This window comes from Balaenoptera acutorostrata, chromosome 15 (genome assembly GCF_949987535.1).
Source record: "Balaenoptera acutorostrata chromosome 15, mBalAcu1.1, whole genome shotgun sequence".
NCBI classification, from domain to species: domain Eukaryota; kingdom Metazoa; phylum Chordata; class Mammalia; order Artiodactyla; family Balaenopteridae; genus Balaenoptera; species Balaenoptera acutorostrata.
Genome location: NC_080078.1, coordinates 53,471,344 through 53,485,619, shown reverse-complemented (window position 1 = coordinate 53,485,619; position 14,276 = coordinate 53,471,344). Strand labels below are relative to the sequence as shown.

The 14,276-nt window shown below is 34.0% G+C and overlaps 1 protein-coding gene across 6 annotated transcripts in view; it reads left to right on the top strand.

Moving 5' to 3' along the window:
- PLCB1 (phospholipase C beta 1) overlaps positions 1–14,276 on the top strand; it is a 697,632-nt gene that overhangs the window by 568,392 nt on the left and 114,964 nt on the right. For all 6 annotated transcript variants that reach the window (XM_057529141.1, XM_057529138.1, XM_007165239.2 and 3 more), the window contains 6 exons: positions 1,235–1,359; positions 5,062–5,216; positions 8,154–8,318; positions 9,695–9,794; positions 10,608–10,712; positions 11,725–11,834. In XM_057529141.1, coding sequence (XP_057385124.1) covers positions 1,235–1,359; positions 5,062–5,216; positions 8,154–8,318; positions 9,695–9,794; positions 10,608–10,712; positions 11,725–11,834 — 760 coding nt within the window. The remainder of the gene's footprint in view (positions 1–1,234; positions 1,360–5,061; positions 5,217–8,153; positions 8,319–9,694; positions 9,795–10,607; positions 10,713–11,724; positions 11,835–14,276) is intronic.

Genomic DNA, 14,276 nt, shown 5'->3' with positions numbered 1-14,276 from the left:
ATGTAAAATATGATAGGTATAAAGTGTATATATTATGTGTATATAATATAGACACGTTTTTGGTGTCTCACATCCTTACATGTAATAGATGTCCAATCGAAAAATAGTTGGGATGATGATGATGAGAATATAAATATATATTACTAATAATGGCTTCATTTGATACTCCTGACAACCAAAATTTTTAAATTTTATCCCTGAATCAAAATGAAATGACACAGATCTTTAAATTTTTTTTCATAAAACAAATACTAAATGTCCCAAACAGCCCAATTTCCTGAAAGTCCTATAATAAAAAAGTCACCTTTAAAACTCATCAACAATAGAGGAAACAAGTGTAAACTCCATAAGCAAAGTCACAGTATATCATGATCATTAGTATTCATCAAGTACTAACTACACGATAGACCTTTTGTTTTATGTCTTATTTAATCCTTACAATAGCTGTATAATGTAGGAATTCACATCTTTTATAGATGAGGAAACTGAAGCACAGAAAAGGGAAATAACTTGTCCTGAATCATACAGCTGAATCATACAGCTAACAAGTTCCAGAATTTAAGTTTCAAACTCTATTTGGCCTAACTCCCCTGCCGAGCTCAGAACCTGAGCTAACCTCTACCAAACTTGGTAATAGAAATAGTCAGTTGTGTTTTAAAGACATAGCATCCTTCAATAACTAAAAGGTTCTCAGGATGGAAAACTGATGACGGTAGGAACCAAAATATGAGACAAGGTCAAAACCTTCTGTGCTATATTTACCTTGTTATCAATCATAAAGAGTACCACAGTCTTGGCCAATAGCATTCCCTGAGAAGGTTAAGAAAATGAGCAGAGAGCATTTCAAAAATAGCCATACAGTTCATGATATCTGCTTCTGCCAAGCACAATATCATCCTGTCACGTGACTTGCTATGCTTGGACTTCCTCATGTGTCCTTAATTGCTAAGCCAGTCCTTAATAATCTCCACAAAATCACATTGACTCAACCATCTTTGCACCTCATTAGTTTTTACCCACAGGGCTCTGCAAAGGTGATGCTACATTTCTATTATAAAAGCACATTTATTCTGTTTGTTCAGAAAGCTTTTTACCTATTTCACCCACCAGCCCAATGAGATCATCAATCTTTAATTCATTTCCCCAATGGAGAAAGATGGAAGGCAGCTTCTCAGCTAATATTATTGGCTAATTCTTTTTATAATTGTATTCACTACTTAACATGATGGTCCAGATATAACAAAATGCAGCTTAGCAGGATATATCCAAAAGGAACACGTGTGGATTCATCCAACTACATGCCCCAGCTCTTCTGGAATGCAGGCTGCCAAATGGTTGCACTTAATTTCCAAACAGTGGGTAAGTAGCACAATTAATGTTCATTTCCTTTCTATTATAAAGCCACATTTCCTCATGTCCGAAAACCATTCCCAAGGAGAAAAAAACTGCCAGACTTGACTGAAAAAACAAACAAAAGCACATTTTCATAAAGGAAATATCATTGCAAAAAAAAGTGAATTTTGAAAATTGAGAAATTGTCTTCAATGGTTTATACACAAGTCTTTATTTCTACTCATTTTGCATTATTTTCAAACAAAAACTTTTATACTTTTTAAAGTAATATGTATTTATTATAGAAAATATAAAAAATTCAAAAAAACTATAAAGAAAAGAATAAAACTGTGAGGAATGTTACCACTCAGAGATTCAACATTGTTAACTTTTGGCATTGTAATCTGTAAGGTTTTTGGGATATGCATATACAAGCTTTTTCACTTAATAACGTGTTTAAAAATATATATCTTTATATATATTTAAATGTGATACAGAAACATGAATTTTAATAGCTGTATATTAACCACATCTCACAATTCACTAAAACCCATTTCCTATCACTGAATATTAAGGTATTTTTTTCCTACTATAAATAGTGCCCTGAGAACAGCCTTGAATATAAATTGTCAAGTCTATCTCCTAATGTTCTTTTGGAACAGTTCCTGAAATAGAATTAAAAGAAGTGAAAGTTTTAAGAACCTTTGTGCACAATGCCAAATTGTCCATCAGAAATGTTGCACTAGATTTCTCCTCCATCAGCAATGTATAAGTTGTTCCCTCTCACTTGAGATCTTGGTTAAGTATTATCATTAAATAATAATAATAATTCAGAAAAATACCTCCTTGTTCTTTTTTATTTCATTTCTTTCATTATTGTTGAGGTTGAACATTTTAAGTATGTGTTTTGATTTTTACTTTTCTTTTACTTTTGATTTCTGCTTTTATGAATTGACTATTGAGGACTCTTGTCAATTTTTCTATTCATTTATAACAGTACTTTTTATATAAAGGTCATGTTGCCTTATTTTGTGAAACAGATGAGATCATGTTGATTAATGTTTTATTTTATGGAATCTTGGTTTACTCTCATGATTACAGGCTCCACACCCAAGGATCCATCCATATTTACTCCTATTTCTTTCATAGTTTCTTTTTTATCTGTAATTTAACCCTTTCATCCATACAAATTTAATTTTCATGTATAATCTCAGTAAGAGATCAAACTGAAATTACAATTTATTAGATGTAGTCTTTTTATTTTTTAAAAATTTATTTATTTATTAATTTATTTATTTTTGGCTGCGTTGGGTCTTCACTGCTGCCCGCGGGCTTTCTCTAATTGTGGAGAGTGGGGGCTACTCTTCGTTGCGGTGCATGGGCTTCTCATTGCAGCGGCTTCTCTTGTTGAGGAGCACGGTCTCTAGGAGCATGGGCTTCAGTAGTTGTGGCTTGCAGGCTTTAGAGCACAGGCTCAGTAGTTGTGGCGCACGGGCTTAGTTGCTCCGCGGCATGTGGGATCTTCCTGGACCAGGGCTCCAACCCGTGTCCCCTGAACTGGCAGGTGGATTCTTAACCACTGCACCACTAGGGAAGCCCCTAAATGTAGCCTTTTTAGTTGTTAATTTGGGTACATTTTTTCAATGTATAGTCTTCTCCATTAATAAATTTTTCACCTTCCTGGAGCCAATAACTTATTGTTATTATTATAATGTTTAATAATATGGTTTAATACGTGGAGGTGGAAATTCTTCATGCCTATTAACATTCAATTCTTCTTTCCTTGCCAGTGGGATTCTTTTTCCAAGTGAATTTAGTTTAATTGTTATTATCTCCCCCACTGAAAAGAAAATGAGATTTTGATTAAAATCACATTAAATTTATATTTGTTTAATTGTTATGTTCCCCTCTCCCCCACTGGAAAAAATGAGATTTTGATTAAAATCCCATTAAGTTTATAAATTCATCTGAAGAAAACTGACAACTTCTAATTTTTAGGGTTATTTTAATCACAGAAAATTATTATATCAAGTTTCTCAACAAAATCACTCGTCTTCATTAGAGGTATAGTTTCTTTAGATGAAATCCTTTTTTTAACATTACATTTTTCACAGATTGTTTCTGGATATTGATATTTGTATATTTATTTTATAAATAAATGTATTTTATAAATGATCATCTTCCTAAACTCATAATAGCCTATTTTGCCAGTAGATTTTATTGTTTTTTTCATATACACAATTATAATAATTTAATCACATCTACTTTTTCCCCCTTCTTAGTGCCTTGGACTGACCATTCTAAAATAATACTAAATAATAGTATTAAGAGTGGGCACTTCTTCTTCATCTTAACACTAATGGGAATTTCACATTGTGATACCAATGAGTAGATGCTGGCTGTGACTTTGAGACAGATAGTCTTTTACACACTAAAGGAATCTACACTTGCCTTAAGTGACAACAGTGTTTTAGGAATTTATGTTGAATATTATTAAATGTCTCTTTGACATCTATTGGGATGATCATATGTTCATTTTTTCTTTTGTGAGAAATGTGATAAATTATATTAACATATCTCCTAATATGTAAGTATCCTTTTGTTCCCAGGATAAATTCTACTTGCTTGTGTATTATTTTTTAGAACATATGTTTTGCTAATTAATTTTTTAGACTTTTGAAGTTAATTTGTTTTTTAAGTATGATAAGTCCATCATTTTCTTTTTTTGGTACTCTGTCCAATTTTGGTATCATAGTCGTAATACCTTAAAAAATGAGAGATAAAATTTCACTTATTTTCCCTGCTCTAAAAATGGTTTGTTACATGGAACATTGGAATGATTCTACCATCACCTCTTTATTGTCCACCTAAATAGACTCAGATAACATGGAGGAAATTGACAGTTTCCCAGATTCCTTATGACTTCAAAGTATTTTTTTGTTTGTTAAGCTCTAGCAATTGCAACAAATGTAGACATTTATTTCATACATTGACTGAGTCTTAGCAAAACTTTGACCAGGAATCTTTGTCTATTAGAAACTAGTCAGTGTGTGATTAGATACTGGTAGTAAATAATCAAAGAAATGAAAAATTTTAAAAGAAAATCTTTTTTCTTTCTTATAAATTAAAAAAAAGAAGAATTTCACCACTTCACCACTGTTGGTGAAGTATGAAGAAGTCCATCCTCAAAAACATGGATTGGAGGTTTAAAGTGATTTAAACTTTCTGAAGGGCATCTTAGCGAGAATTATCAAAAAGCTTTTCCAATATGCATATTTTCTGACCTAGAAATTTCACTCCTAAGAACATCGTTAATGATGGCTTCAAAGATTTCATCACAACGATGTTCATCAAAACATTATACGTAACGATAAAAACTTGGAAGAGAGGGGGCTGTTATAAACCGTGTATTCAGATATATCTATTCAAAAGAAGTTTATACAGTTGTTAAATTTAAAGCAGACGAATATTTCATGAAATGGACATACTGCATTTTCAAAATATATCTGAAGTAGAAAAACAGGATATATACCAACCTGTTGGCAGTGGTTTACCTCTGGATTTGGAGATGACAGCTCAATTTCTTTTTCTTGTCTGTATTTCCTAAGTTTCTATAATGATTAAATCTTTCTTTTTAAAGGAGGAACAAAAGTGGACTGTAATACAATCTTGCTTTCTTGCTCCAAGTATAAATACAGTCCCAATAAAGTTTGTGTTTTTGATATGCAGACCTGGCTATGCAAATAAACATGGGGATGTATGAATACAATGGGAAAAGTGGCTACAGACTGAAGCCAGAGTTCATGAGGAGACCTGACAAGCACTTTGATCCATTCACCGAAGGCATTGTGGATGGGATCGTGGCCAACACTTTATCTGTTAAGGTATGTGCTACCCTATCACACAACTGTACCCAGCAAAAGTCTTCAACATCACCTATTTTGTGTAAAGTAGTTCAGTCATGAAGAATTTAATTCCCAGCAAAGTCTTCACTTCTTTCTTACATTTTTTCCTTTAAGGACTAAATCTGAATTAGCAGTTTTCAAAAGCTACATGCATGAAGTAAAGGGACCAAGCCCCCCTTTTAATAGGATAAAAATCAGACTCAAAATTAATAAAACAAGTAGGTGAGATTTACCATGGCTTGTCCTTTCTTTTGGTGTAAAGATCCCATGGTGAAATTTACCACGAAAATTACTGACTTATATTGAAGAAATCTTCTGGTCTTTTTTTTCCCCCCATTAGTCCTAGGAAAATAGCCACACTGAGCAAAATTAGAGAAAAAAGTATTCTCTCAATAAATTGTTAAATATTGAATAAAAGCTCTCAAGTTACCATAGCATGGCTTTTGAAAATCTATCAGAGTATTCAGGGATTTATAACATGTAGTAATGATATTAAATACAAGAATCATGTCATTAAGCATACATCTGACCCTCAAAAAATTAATTCCAAGTGATTTCTGCAGTCTTTGAAATTGATGTTACAGGAGATACAATTTTTTTTTTAGTTGTGAGAAAACATTTTTAATACTATGAATGGGAAATCATTTTTATAAAGAGCTTTTTACGTGAATCCTATAAGCCCATGGTTGTTGTATTTAAGTTTCATTTACATTTTAAAGTTTCATTTCTTTTCTGTTTAACTGGATAAGTGCAGCACTAAGAAACATTTTTTAATCGGGCATAAATGCAATTTTCCAATTGACCCTAAACTAAAGGCATATAAAAAACTGTGCAAAAAAAAAACGCTCTGTCACAATTTCACTAATTTATATCTACCCTAATCTTGTTGAACCCATTTTACTTTAAAATTTATGTCATTTACACCAACGATTAAAAATAAAATTGCAATGAATTGTCTCACAATGATATCATTTGAAATTATTTCACACTGTATATCTGCAGAGTGAACTTGGCAGAATCAGAGCTTCAGGATTATATTTAGTTTAGGAAATTGTTTTCAGCAGAGGCTGTTTAATTCCTGTCAAGTTTAAGATAAACTCTTAAGTATCACACACTGATAAAATGTTATTTTTAGAATCCTTGTCAATTGTAGTTATAGTTGGGTCAACTTAAAAATATTTTGACAAAATAATAATCTTTTGTCCTCGTTTGTCAGCTCATCTTGTTTTATATGTTTGCTTGCATATTTATTTTTTCTTGAAAATTCCACCATGACAATGTAAGCAATTATAAACAATGACATAGAGACAGGATTATAAACAATGACATAGAGAAGTTGAGGGGAAACAGTTGAGTCCCAGGCAGGTGTACACTGCTGCTTGAGTACAGAATGGAGACAGTGTTCTGGAGATGTCAGTGTCCTCTGAATGGACAGGCCATGATGCATCAGAGACCTGCAGCTGAGTCCTGCCTTCAACATTACATCTGGAGCCAGGATGCGGCTCACTTCCGCCTAGTACTAACTTTGTTTTGAACCCCTGACATAAACTTTATCGTGCCAAAATGGACTTGTGAGCTCCAGTGGTGTTCCATCATCCTATTTTACTGATGAGAACATTGAAGCTCAGTGTCATTAATTTAGTTGAGGACTCTGCTTTAATCAAAATCTTAAGTACACAACATCTTTGATGCATCTGAATTCCCATTGTGACTTGCTTAACTTGGAAGTTTCAAACATGTTGTAAAATGTCAGCTATGTTGTTCTTAAGAAGAACCTGAAATTAAACAAAGAGATTGTTGCCTGCAGGTCTCATGCACCCAGGCAAAGAGAACATTCAGGAGAAATGAGTTGTCCCAGGGTAAATTCAGACAGCCTCTTCCTCATGGCTTTCTCTCTATCTTGTATGGTACCTCTGACCACCTTTGGCCTCACTCAGCCTCTGATGGCCATCCTCAGGCCACCATTGTGTCTCATTTCTGGCCCAGCCACAATCTTGGTAATTTTGTCCCCTTTCACCAACCAGAGGTCAGAAAGCAAAGGTCTGTCAACAAGACAAGCCAGATCAGATCTCCGGGTCTGCTCCATCAGCACTTGCTTTCTTGTTCCCCTCTCTGTTAAAGCAGAGGACACCTCAGAGTCTGAAAATTTGGATAGAAAAAGAGGCAGACGTGGGAGACATTTTATGAACATATAATTTTAAAATCTCATTTAACTCCACAATATTCATTAATTTTATAGCTAGGCAAAGGATACCCACAACTGTGTGGATGGCTAACCAGGTGAGGTTAGGAGTGATGATAAATTGGGCTTAATGGTTTAAGGTCATTATTTGTTTTCAGTATTTTTTTTATCATCATTGTGGCTTTTTATTTAAAGTGTAACAGCTTTGAGAATTGGAATAGCATGATGTTATAACCACTCTTTCAAGTTGAATTTTATGAACAAGAGGAAGTTTTTTAAATGCTAGACTTTCTAGTGTGTTATGTTTTAAATTTGTACTCTTAAATGACCTTTTATTTTCATTTACAATCATGCTAAAATGAGAATTTTTTTCTCTTATAACATTTTTAAGTATTAGAAAAACATTTATATTCAGATAAAGGCTCTACAGATCAATCTTTAACGTTTAATAGAGGTATCTCTCAAATGCAAAGGCGTAATCTCATCAAACTTTTGATACTTGTTCATTTATTTCATCCTATAAAACTTTGTCTTATTAATTGACTTCTAACCTCAGCATTTTCAGTATTCCTCTACAAATTCTTTAACCATAAAAGAAATCACGTTTGTACTCTGGTTTCTATTTTATTTTGATTATGGTTCAACATTTACCATCAGCATTTGTACCTCCCTAAAGTATTCTCTTATATCATTGTTATTCATTTATCAAGAGTTCCTTTTTTATTACTTTCTAGATTATTTCAGGTCAGTTTCTCTCTGATAAGAAAGTCGGGACTTATGTGGAAGTGGATATGTTTGGTTTGCCTGTGGACACAAGGAGGAAGGCATTTAAGACAAAGACATCACAAGGAAATGCTGTAAATCCTGTCTGGGAAGAAGAACCCATTGTGTTCAAAAAGGTTGGTCTAGTGTCCTTAACATGAGATGTTACTGCATCTTCTAGGTGTTTTACACTGGGGAAAAAAGTAAAATGAGGAATTATGTGTCGCTTCATTTGGGAATTTACACATTAATAATGCAATAGCATTTTCAAAGCTATCTTAAAAACTATTCAAGATTTCCATGAGTCACTTTTTTGGATTTTTCATAATTACATTGTAAATCAATTAATTCTAGGATACCTCATTTGGAAGGCCAGAATAACATATAAATTTAACTCATAGCCTCTCATAATACAAGTGATAAATGATATGTTTTCACTATAATTCAAATGAAGTAGAGTGGGAAGTAGAGAATAATATGGTAGCCAAGAGAAAGGAAGTCCATATTTCCTTTAAAAAGTATATTAATTAAACTCCATAGAATCTCCAGCCACTGGTGCTGCTCTTTGTAGCTTGTCTGGAGTCTGTCTGATAGAGTTAAAATCTTTTATATTCAACTGGGCTTTCCCTCTGCCTTCACCAGAAAGCAAATCTTTTTCACACATGCTTCACACACAAAGGAAGATGCTAAGTCCAGTAGAAAGTAGAGTGGATACTTACCATACCGCTTGCTTTTATCTGGCCAAAATATCTACAAAGGCAGTCTTTTGTGGAGAGAATATCTATGGTAAAGGTCTCTGTGCTCCAGGGTTTTTTTTTAATATGCTAATTGGATTTAATAATACTGTCTGCTTCATAGCATTATTATAAGTATTCCCTAATACACTGAAAACATTTAGAAAATATCGAACACACTGAAAATAGTCAATAAATGTTAGTTTGTTTATGTTACCAAAGAAATAAATATTTAAGGATACAATTGGCCTCATGTTCTTGACATGGGATATGTGTACTCCATATGTTTTACACTGAGGGGAAAAAAAGTGAGCAATACTTTTGGCTAATTTGGGAATTTACAAATATATAAATCAATCCCATTCTGAAAGTTATCCTTGAAAGCTACTTTTTAATTTTTGCTTTTCCCCCAAAGTATAAAAGTAATTTGCTTTGAAAATATAATAGTGAATGCTCAAACGGTGATAAAACCACCAACTCTTTGTATTTAAACATAGAACTTTTGTCATGTCTACCTTGTGAATGTTCATGTCAAAAGAAAATGGTCTATTTGTTGATTCCTCATTTGGACAAGGTGATGAAACATAGATTACCATATCTCTGGTAATCCTTCTCTTTTTGAAAATCTAAATTATAGACCAACAACTTAACTTTTTATCAATTTGCTCAGTAGAAACTTCTTGGATTTGGAAAAGTGGGGCCAGTTTAAATAATACCTTTCTAATTCTTTCTTGCAGTTGCTCCTTCTTGTAACCACATGTATTGTTAATGTCCTATAGGTAGTTCTTCCTTCTCTGGCCTGTTTGAGGATAGCAGTTTATGAAGAAGGAGGTAAATTTATTGGTCACCGAATCTTGCCAGTACAAGCAATTCGACCAGGTATGGATAGCGTGGTGAGAAACTTTTTATCAAAGTTGTCGAGAAAACAATCACTGCCTTACATGATTGTTAAAGAATGACCTAGGAAGCTATTTGCTGCTTTGGTGTTTTGTTACATAAAAAGGACTATAAATTTAAGTATTTAAATCTGGCAGTTTTATGTTTTTGTGACATGCTATGATCAGTGGGCAAGTCAACTCTTGCCAGTTAATTATGTGTAACAAACTATCTGAAGATTCAGAGGCTTATAACAAGTGTTTTATCTTCATGCTCACAGGTCTGTGGTGTGGCGGGGTTGGGCAAGTCTCAGCCATGTAGCTGTGCTTTAGGCTCTGGGCTGGGCTTAGGTCTTCCCACATCTGCTCATTCAGGGGCCCCAGCTGAAGGAGCAGTGGCGCCCACAGACATCTCATGGCAGCCCAGTGGAATACATAAGGGAACACCTGTTTCTGCAAGTGCATTTTAAGCCTCTGCTTGTACCACATCACTAACATCCCATTGTCCAAAGCAGGCTAAGCCCCAAGTCAAGAAATCACATACAAGGGATAAATTTGGACCAATAATTCAATGTATGACATATGGTTTCAAATTCTCTCTTGTGGGGATAAACATGGTGAAAGGAAAAAAATCAGCATCAACATTGTTTTCCTGTCTGATGAGAAAAATAGTACTTTACCACTCAAAACCATATGATTAAAATGAGAAAGAAGTGAGCTGTTTGTCACCCAAAATCACCTAAAATAAACACACATGTCAAATAGATGTTCCTGTGTTACAAGAAAATATGATGCATGGTATGATGTCACCCTCCAGGCTATCACTACATCTGTCTGAGGAATGAAAGGAACCAGCCTCTGATGCTGCCAGCTCTCTTTGTCTACATAGAGGTGAAGGACTATGTCCCAGATACATATGCAGGTAAACAACCTAACTCAAAAGGATATTTCCATCTGGGGTCATCCATATTTTTGTGACTTAGTGGAAAGCAAAGTGGACCAAACAAAGGCAGGAGATTCTGGCCTCAGAATTACCTCTATGTTTGTATGCATGTTTAGAGGTAAATTGATCAAGCCTTTGTGAATAAATTTTAGTTTAATTTAAGTCCCCATAAAGTATTGACCATTTTTATCCATTGGGTAATATTATTCTCATGGGCCCAGTACTTTCTAACCAATGCTATCTGATACTATACAGTCTATCTAGGCCTGTGCAATGAATTTGCCTTCAGCCAGTTTTAGAACCCTGATCCTTTCCATGGGTGAAATCCTAAATTAGAGGAATTAACTTATGAAGATGTCAACCAGGAATCATAAATTTAAATGCTTATACTGTCAAGTGGCCTGAGTGCAAGATACTGGGGAGTGGTGGAGACTCTGGCAATCTTGGAGCACATGCCTTATCTAAAGATGGCAGCCATAACTCACTCCAGCTAGACAGTATCATGTGCAAATGAGACCCATATTGCCAAGTCATTGAGTTTTTCAACAGTTTGGAAAGCAGTCTTTTTATGTGAAATGTCTCCATTATGAAACACCATTTGGCCCTATTAAGACAGGTGTGTGGGCCATTGCTGGAATGGATGAAACACTCAAAAATAAACTATAAAATTTGGAGCATTGAGGCATCCTGAGTTGGAGCTTGTCCAGTTTGGCTCGCAGAGATGACCTCCTTTGAGTTCTCTCTTCCTGAGGGTTCAGCAAAGGGTCCTCACTCTTGTCCATTTCCAAAATGTTGGATGGATAAGTAGATAGTCATATGGGTAGATGGAAGGATGGAAGATGGATGGTGAATCAGTAAATGGATAGGTAAGTAAATAGATGATGAACAAATGTATGGATGGATGGGTGATTGAATGGATGGATGGATTGATGGATGGTGGATAATCAATATCTCCAGGACCTTGGATCTAAAATGTCTCTTCCCTATTTAGATGTGATTGAAGCTTTGTCAAATCCAATCCGATATGTGAATCTGATGGAGCAGAGAGCTAAACAACTGGCAGCTTTGACGCTGGAAGATGAAGAAGAAGTAAAGAAAGAGGTGAGAGGGTGTTCTAGTTTTGGGCACAGCGTGAAGCATGATTACCACATCTCGTTGCTGGCTTTGCCTACATAACATCACCCCTCAGGAGAAGAAAAGAGCACATTGGAAAACCACTTTGATGGAGTTCAGCCTCATCTCCCAAAGCATCTATATGATACCCTGAATTTTTCGTATTTCATTCTCTTTTGGCATTCTGTGGCCACCACCAGCACCTTATTTTGTGACCACATTAAACAGAACACATCTTGCTGTTTCAGAGGAAAGTTTCTAGATAATTTCATGTTGATTAAAGGTGAATAAGGCACTTAAAAAAGAAGATGATCATCAAGTTATTTGGTATTTTCTTTTGTCTTTAATTTAAAGTACAGGGTTTTCAAAGTGCTTTTGTGATTTCTTACAATACATAAGGTACTTAACACAGTGCCTGGTGTGTAGTGTGAGCCATAAAGTCATTACTATTATTTCTGTATATTTATGTATTATAATACATATTCCCAAAATAATTGGTGTATTATTCTAAATTAGATGTCACTATGCAAAGAATAATTAAGGAAGGGTCTAGAAATATTAGAAGTAAGTTTAAAAATATGAAGCCTCTGTGTAGACTGAAATAGAATTTAATGATTATTGGAGATGACAGCAATATTACAAATAGTGATAGAAACTAGCTATTTTCATATTTCATTTGAATATTCAGAGGATAAATTCAGGGAAACAGATGAGAAAAATGGAGAGTTATCAGTATAGAAAAAAAACCTTGAAAATTGTTTGGGTAACTATAACTAATAGCAAGTCCGTTAAAGTTGACATTATTTATTAAATCATCTTTTTCTTATTCCAAAAGAATAAAGAAAACTAGACTTATCATAGAAAATTTTTAAAATAAAAATGTGAAAAGAAAATCCCAAATAATTCACCTATAATCCAAACACCCAAGCCACCCAGAGATAACACTGTAAATATGGGGTATATATGTAGCTCATCTTTTTATGCACAATTAGTACTTTTTCATAAAATGGGATAATATTCACAATCTGTGTTTTAACCTTTTATTTTCACTTAATGCAAACATTTTGCATGTCTTAAAATATTCTTCTATGACATGACTTTTAATAACTTCATAATCTTCTATCATACATATGTACATAATTTATTTTTCCAATCTCCTATTGTTGGATATTTTGAATGCTTCACTATTTTAAACAGATCTTCAGTAAACATCACGTAAATATGTTTTTGAGCACATTTATGATTATTTCCTTGTTTTTTGTATAGAATTTTAGAAAAATTTTTTTAAATTAATTATTTATTTATTTATTTATTTTTTATTTTTGGCTGTGTCAGGTCTTCGTTTCTGTGCGAGGGCTTTCTCTAGCTGCGGCAAGTGGGGGCCACTCTTCATCGCCGTGCGCGGGCCTCTCACTGTCACGGCCTCTCTTGTTGCGGAGCACAGGCTCCAGATGCGCAGGCTCAGTAGCTGTGGCTCACGGGCCTAGTTGCTCCGTGGCATGTGGGATCTTCCCAGACCAGGGCTTGAACCCGTGTCCCCTGCATTGGCAGGCGGATTCTCAACCACTGCGCCACCAGGGAAGCCCCCTAGAAATTTTTGATCTAAGATGTTGAGTTAATTGAACATGAGAGAAAATGAAATGTAAAAAAGAAAACTATTTAACATCAGAGTAAAATTTTCTGGGCTCTTATTTACACTGCAGGCATCATATCTTATAGAACCAATAAATACATATCATCCTCTCTGATGAAAATTAAAGTTAGACTGGAAAGTTTTATAAATAATGCTTTCTGTTGTATGCAGTATTATAGGGAAATTTTACACGGCTGGAAAATTATGCCTAATGGTAGACATGAATTTACTTCCAAATTAGGAGTTTGGGATTAACAGATACACACTATTATATACAAAATAGATAATCAACAAGGACCTACTGTATAGCCCAGAGAATTCAATCTCTTGTAACAACCTATAAGGGAAAATAATCTGAAAAAGAACATATATATATATATATATATATATATATATATACATATACATATATATGTATAACTGAATCACTTTGCTGTACACCTGAAACTAACACAACATTGTAAATCAACTATACTTCAATTTTTTTTAAAAAAAAGCTATTTGGGGAGAATGTAATACTAATGGTTATAAAAATACAGAAGTAGAATTTTAGGTCAACATTATTTTTGTTTCTCCTCTAAAAATGATGGCCATAAGGATTTTCAGTAATGCTGATTAAACTCAAAGAATATTTGAACATTTTCAATTTTAGAAATAATTTTAGAGGCACTGAATCACATAGATTCCATATGGCAATAGAGAAAATACAAATTTTTCCTTTGAAATGTCTAAACCCTTAACTGACCTCATTTTTAAAGCTTGAGAAAAAAATCATTTGCCCTAACCATGTAATGCTG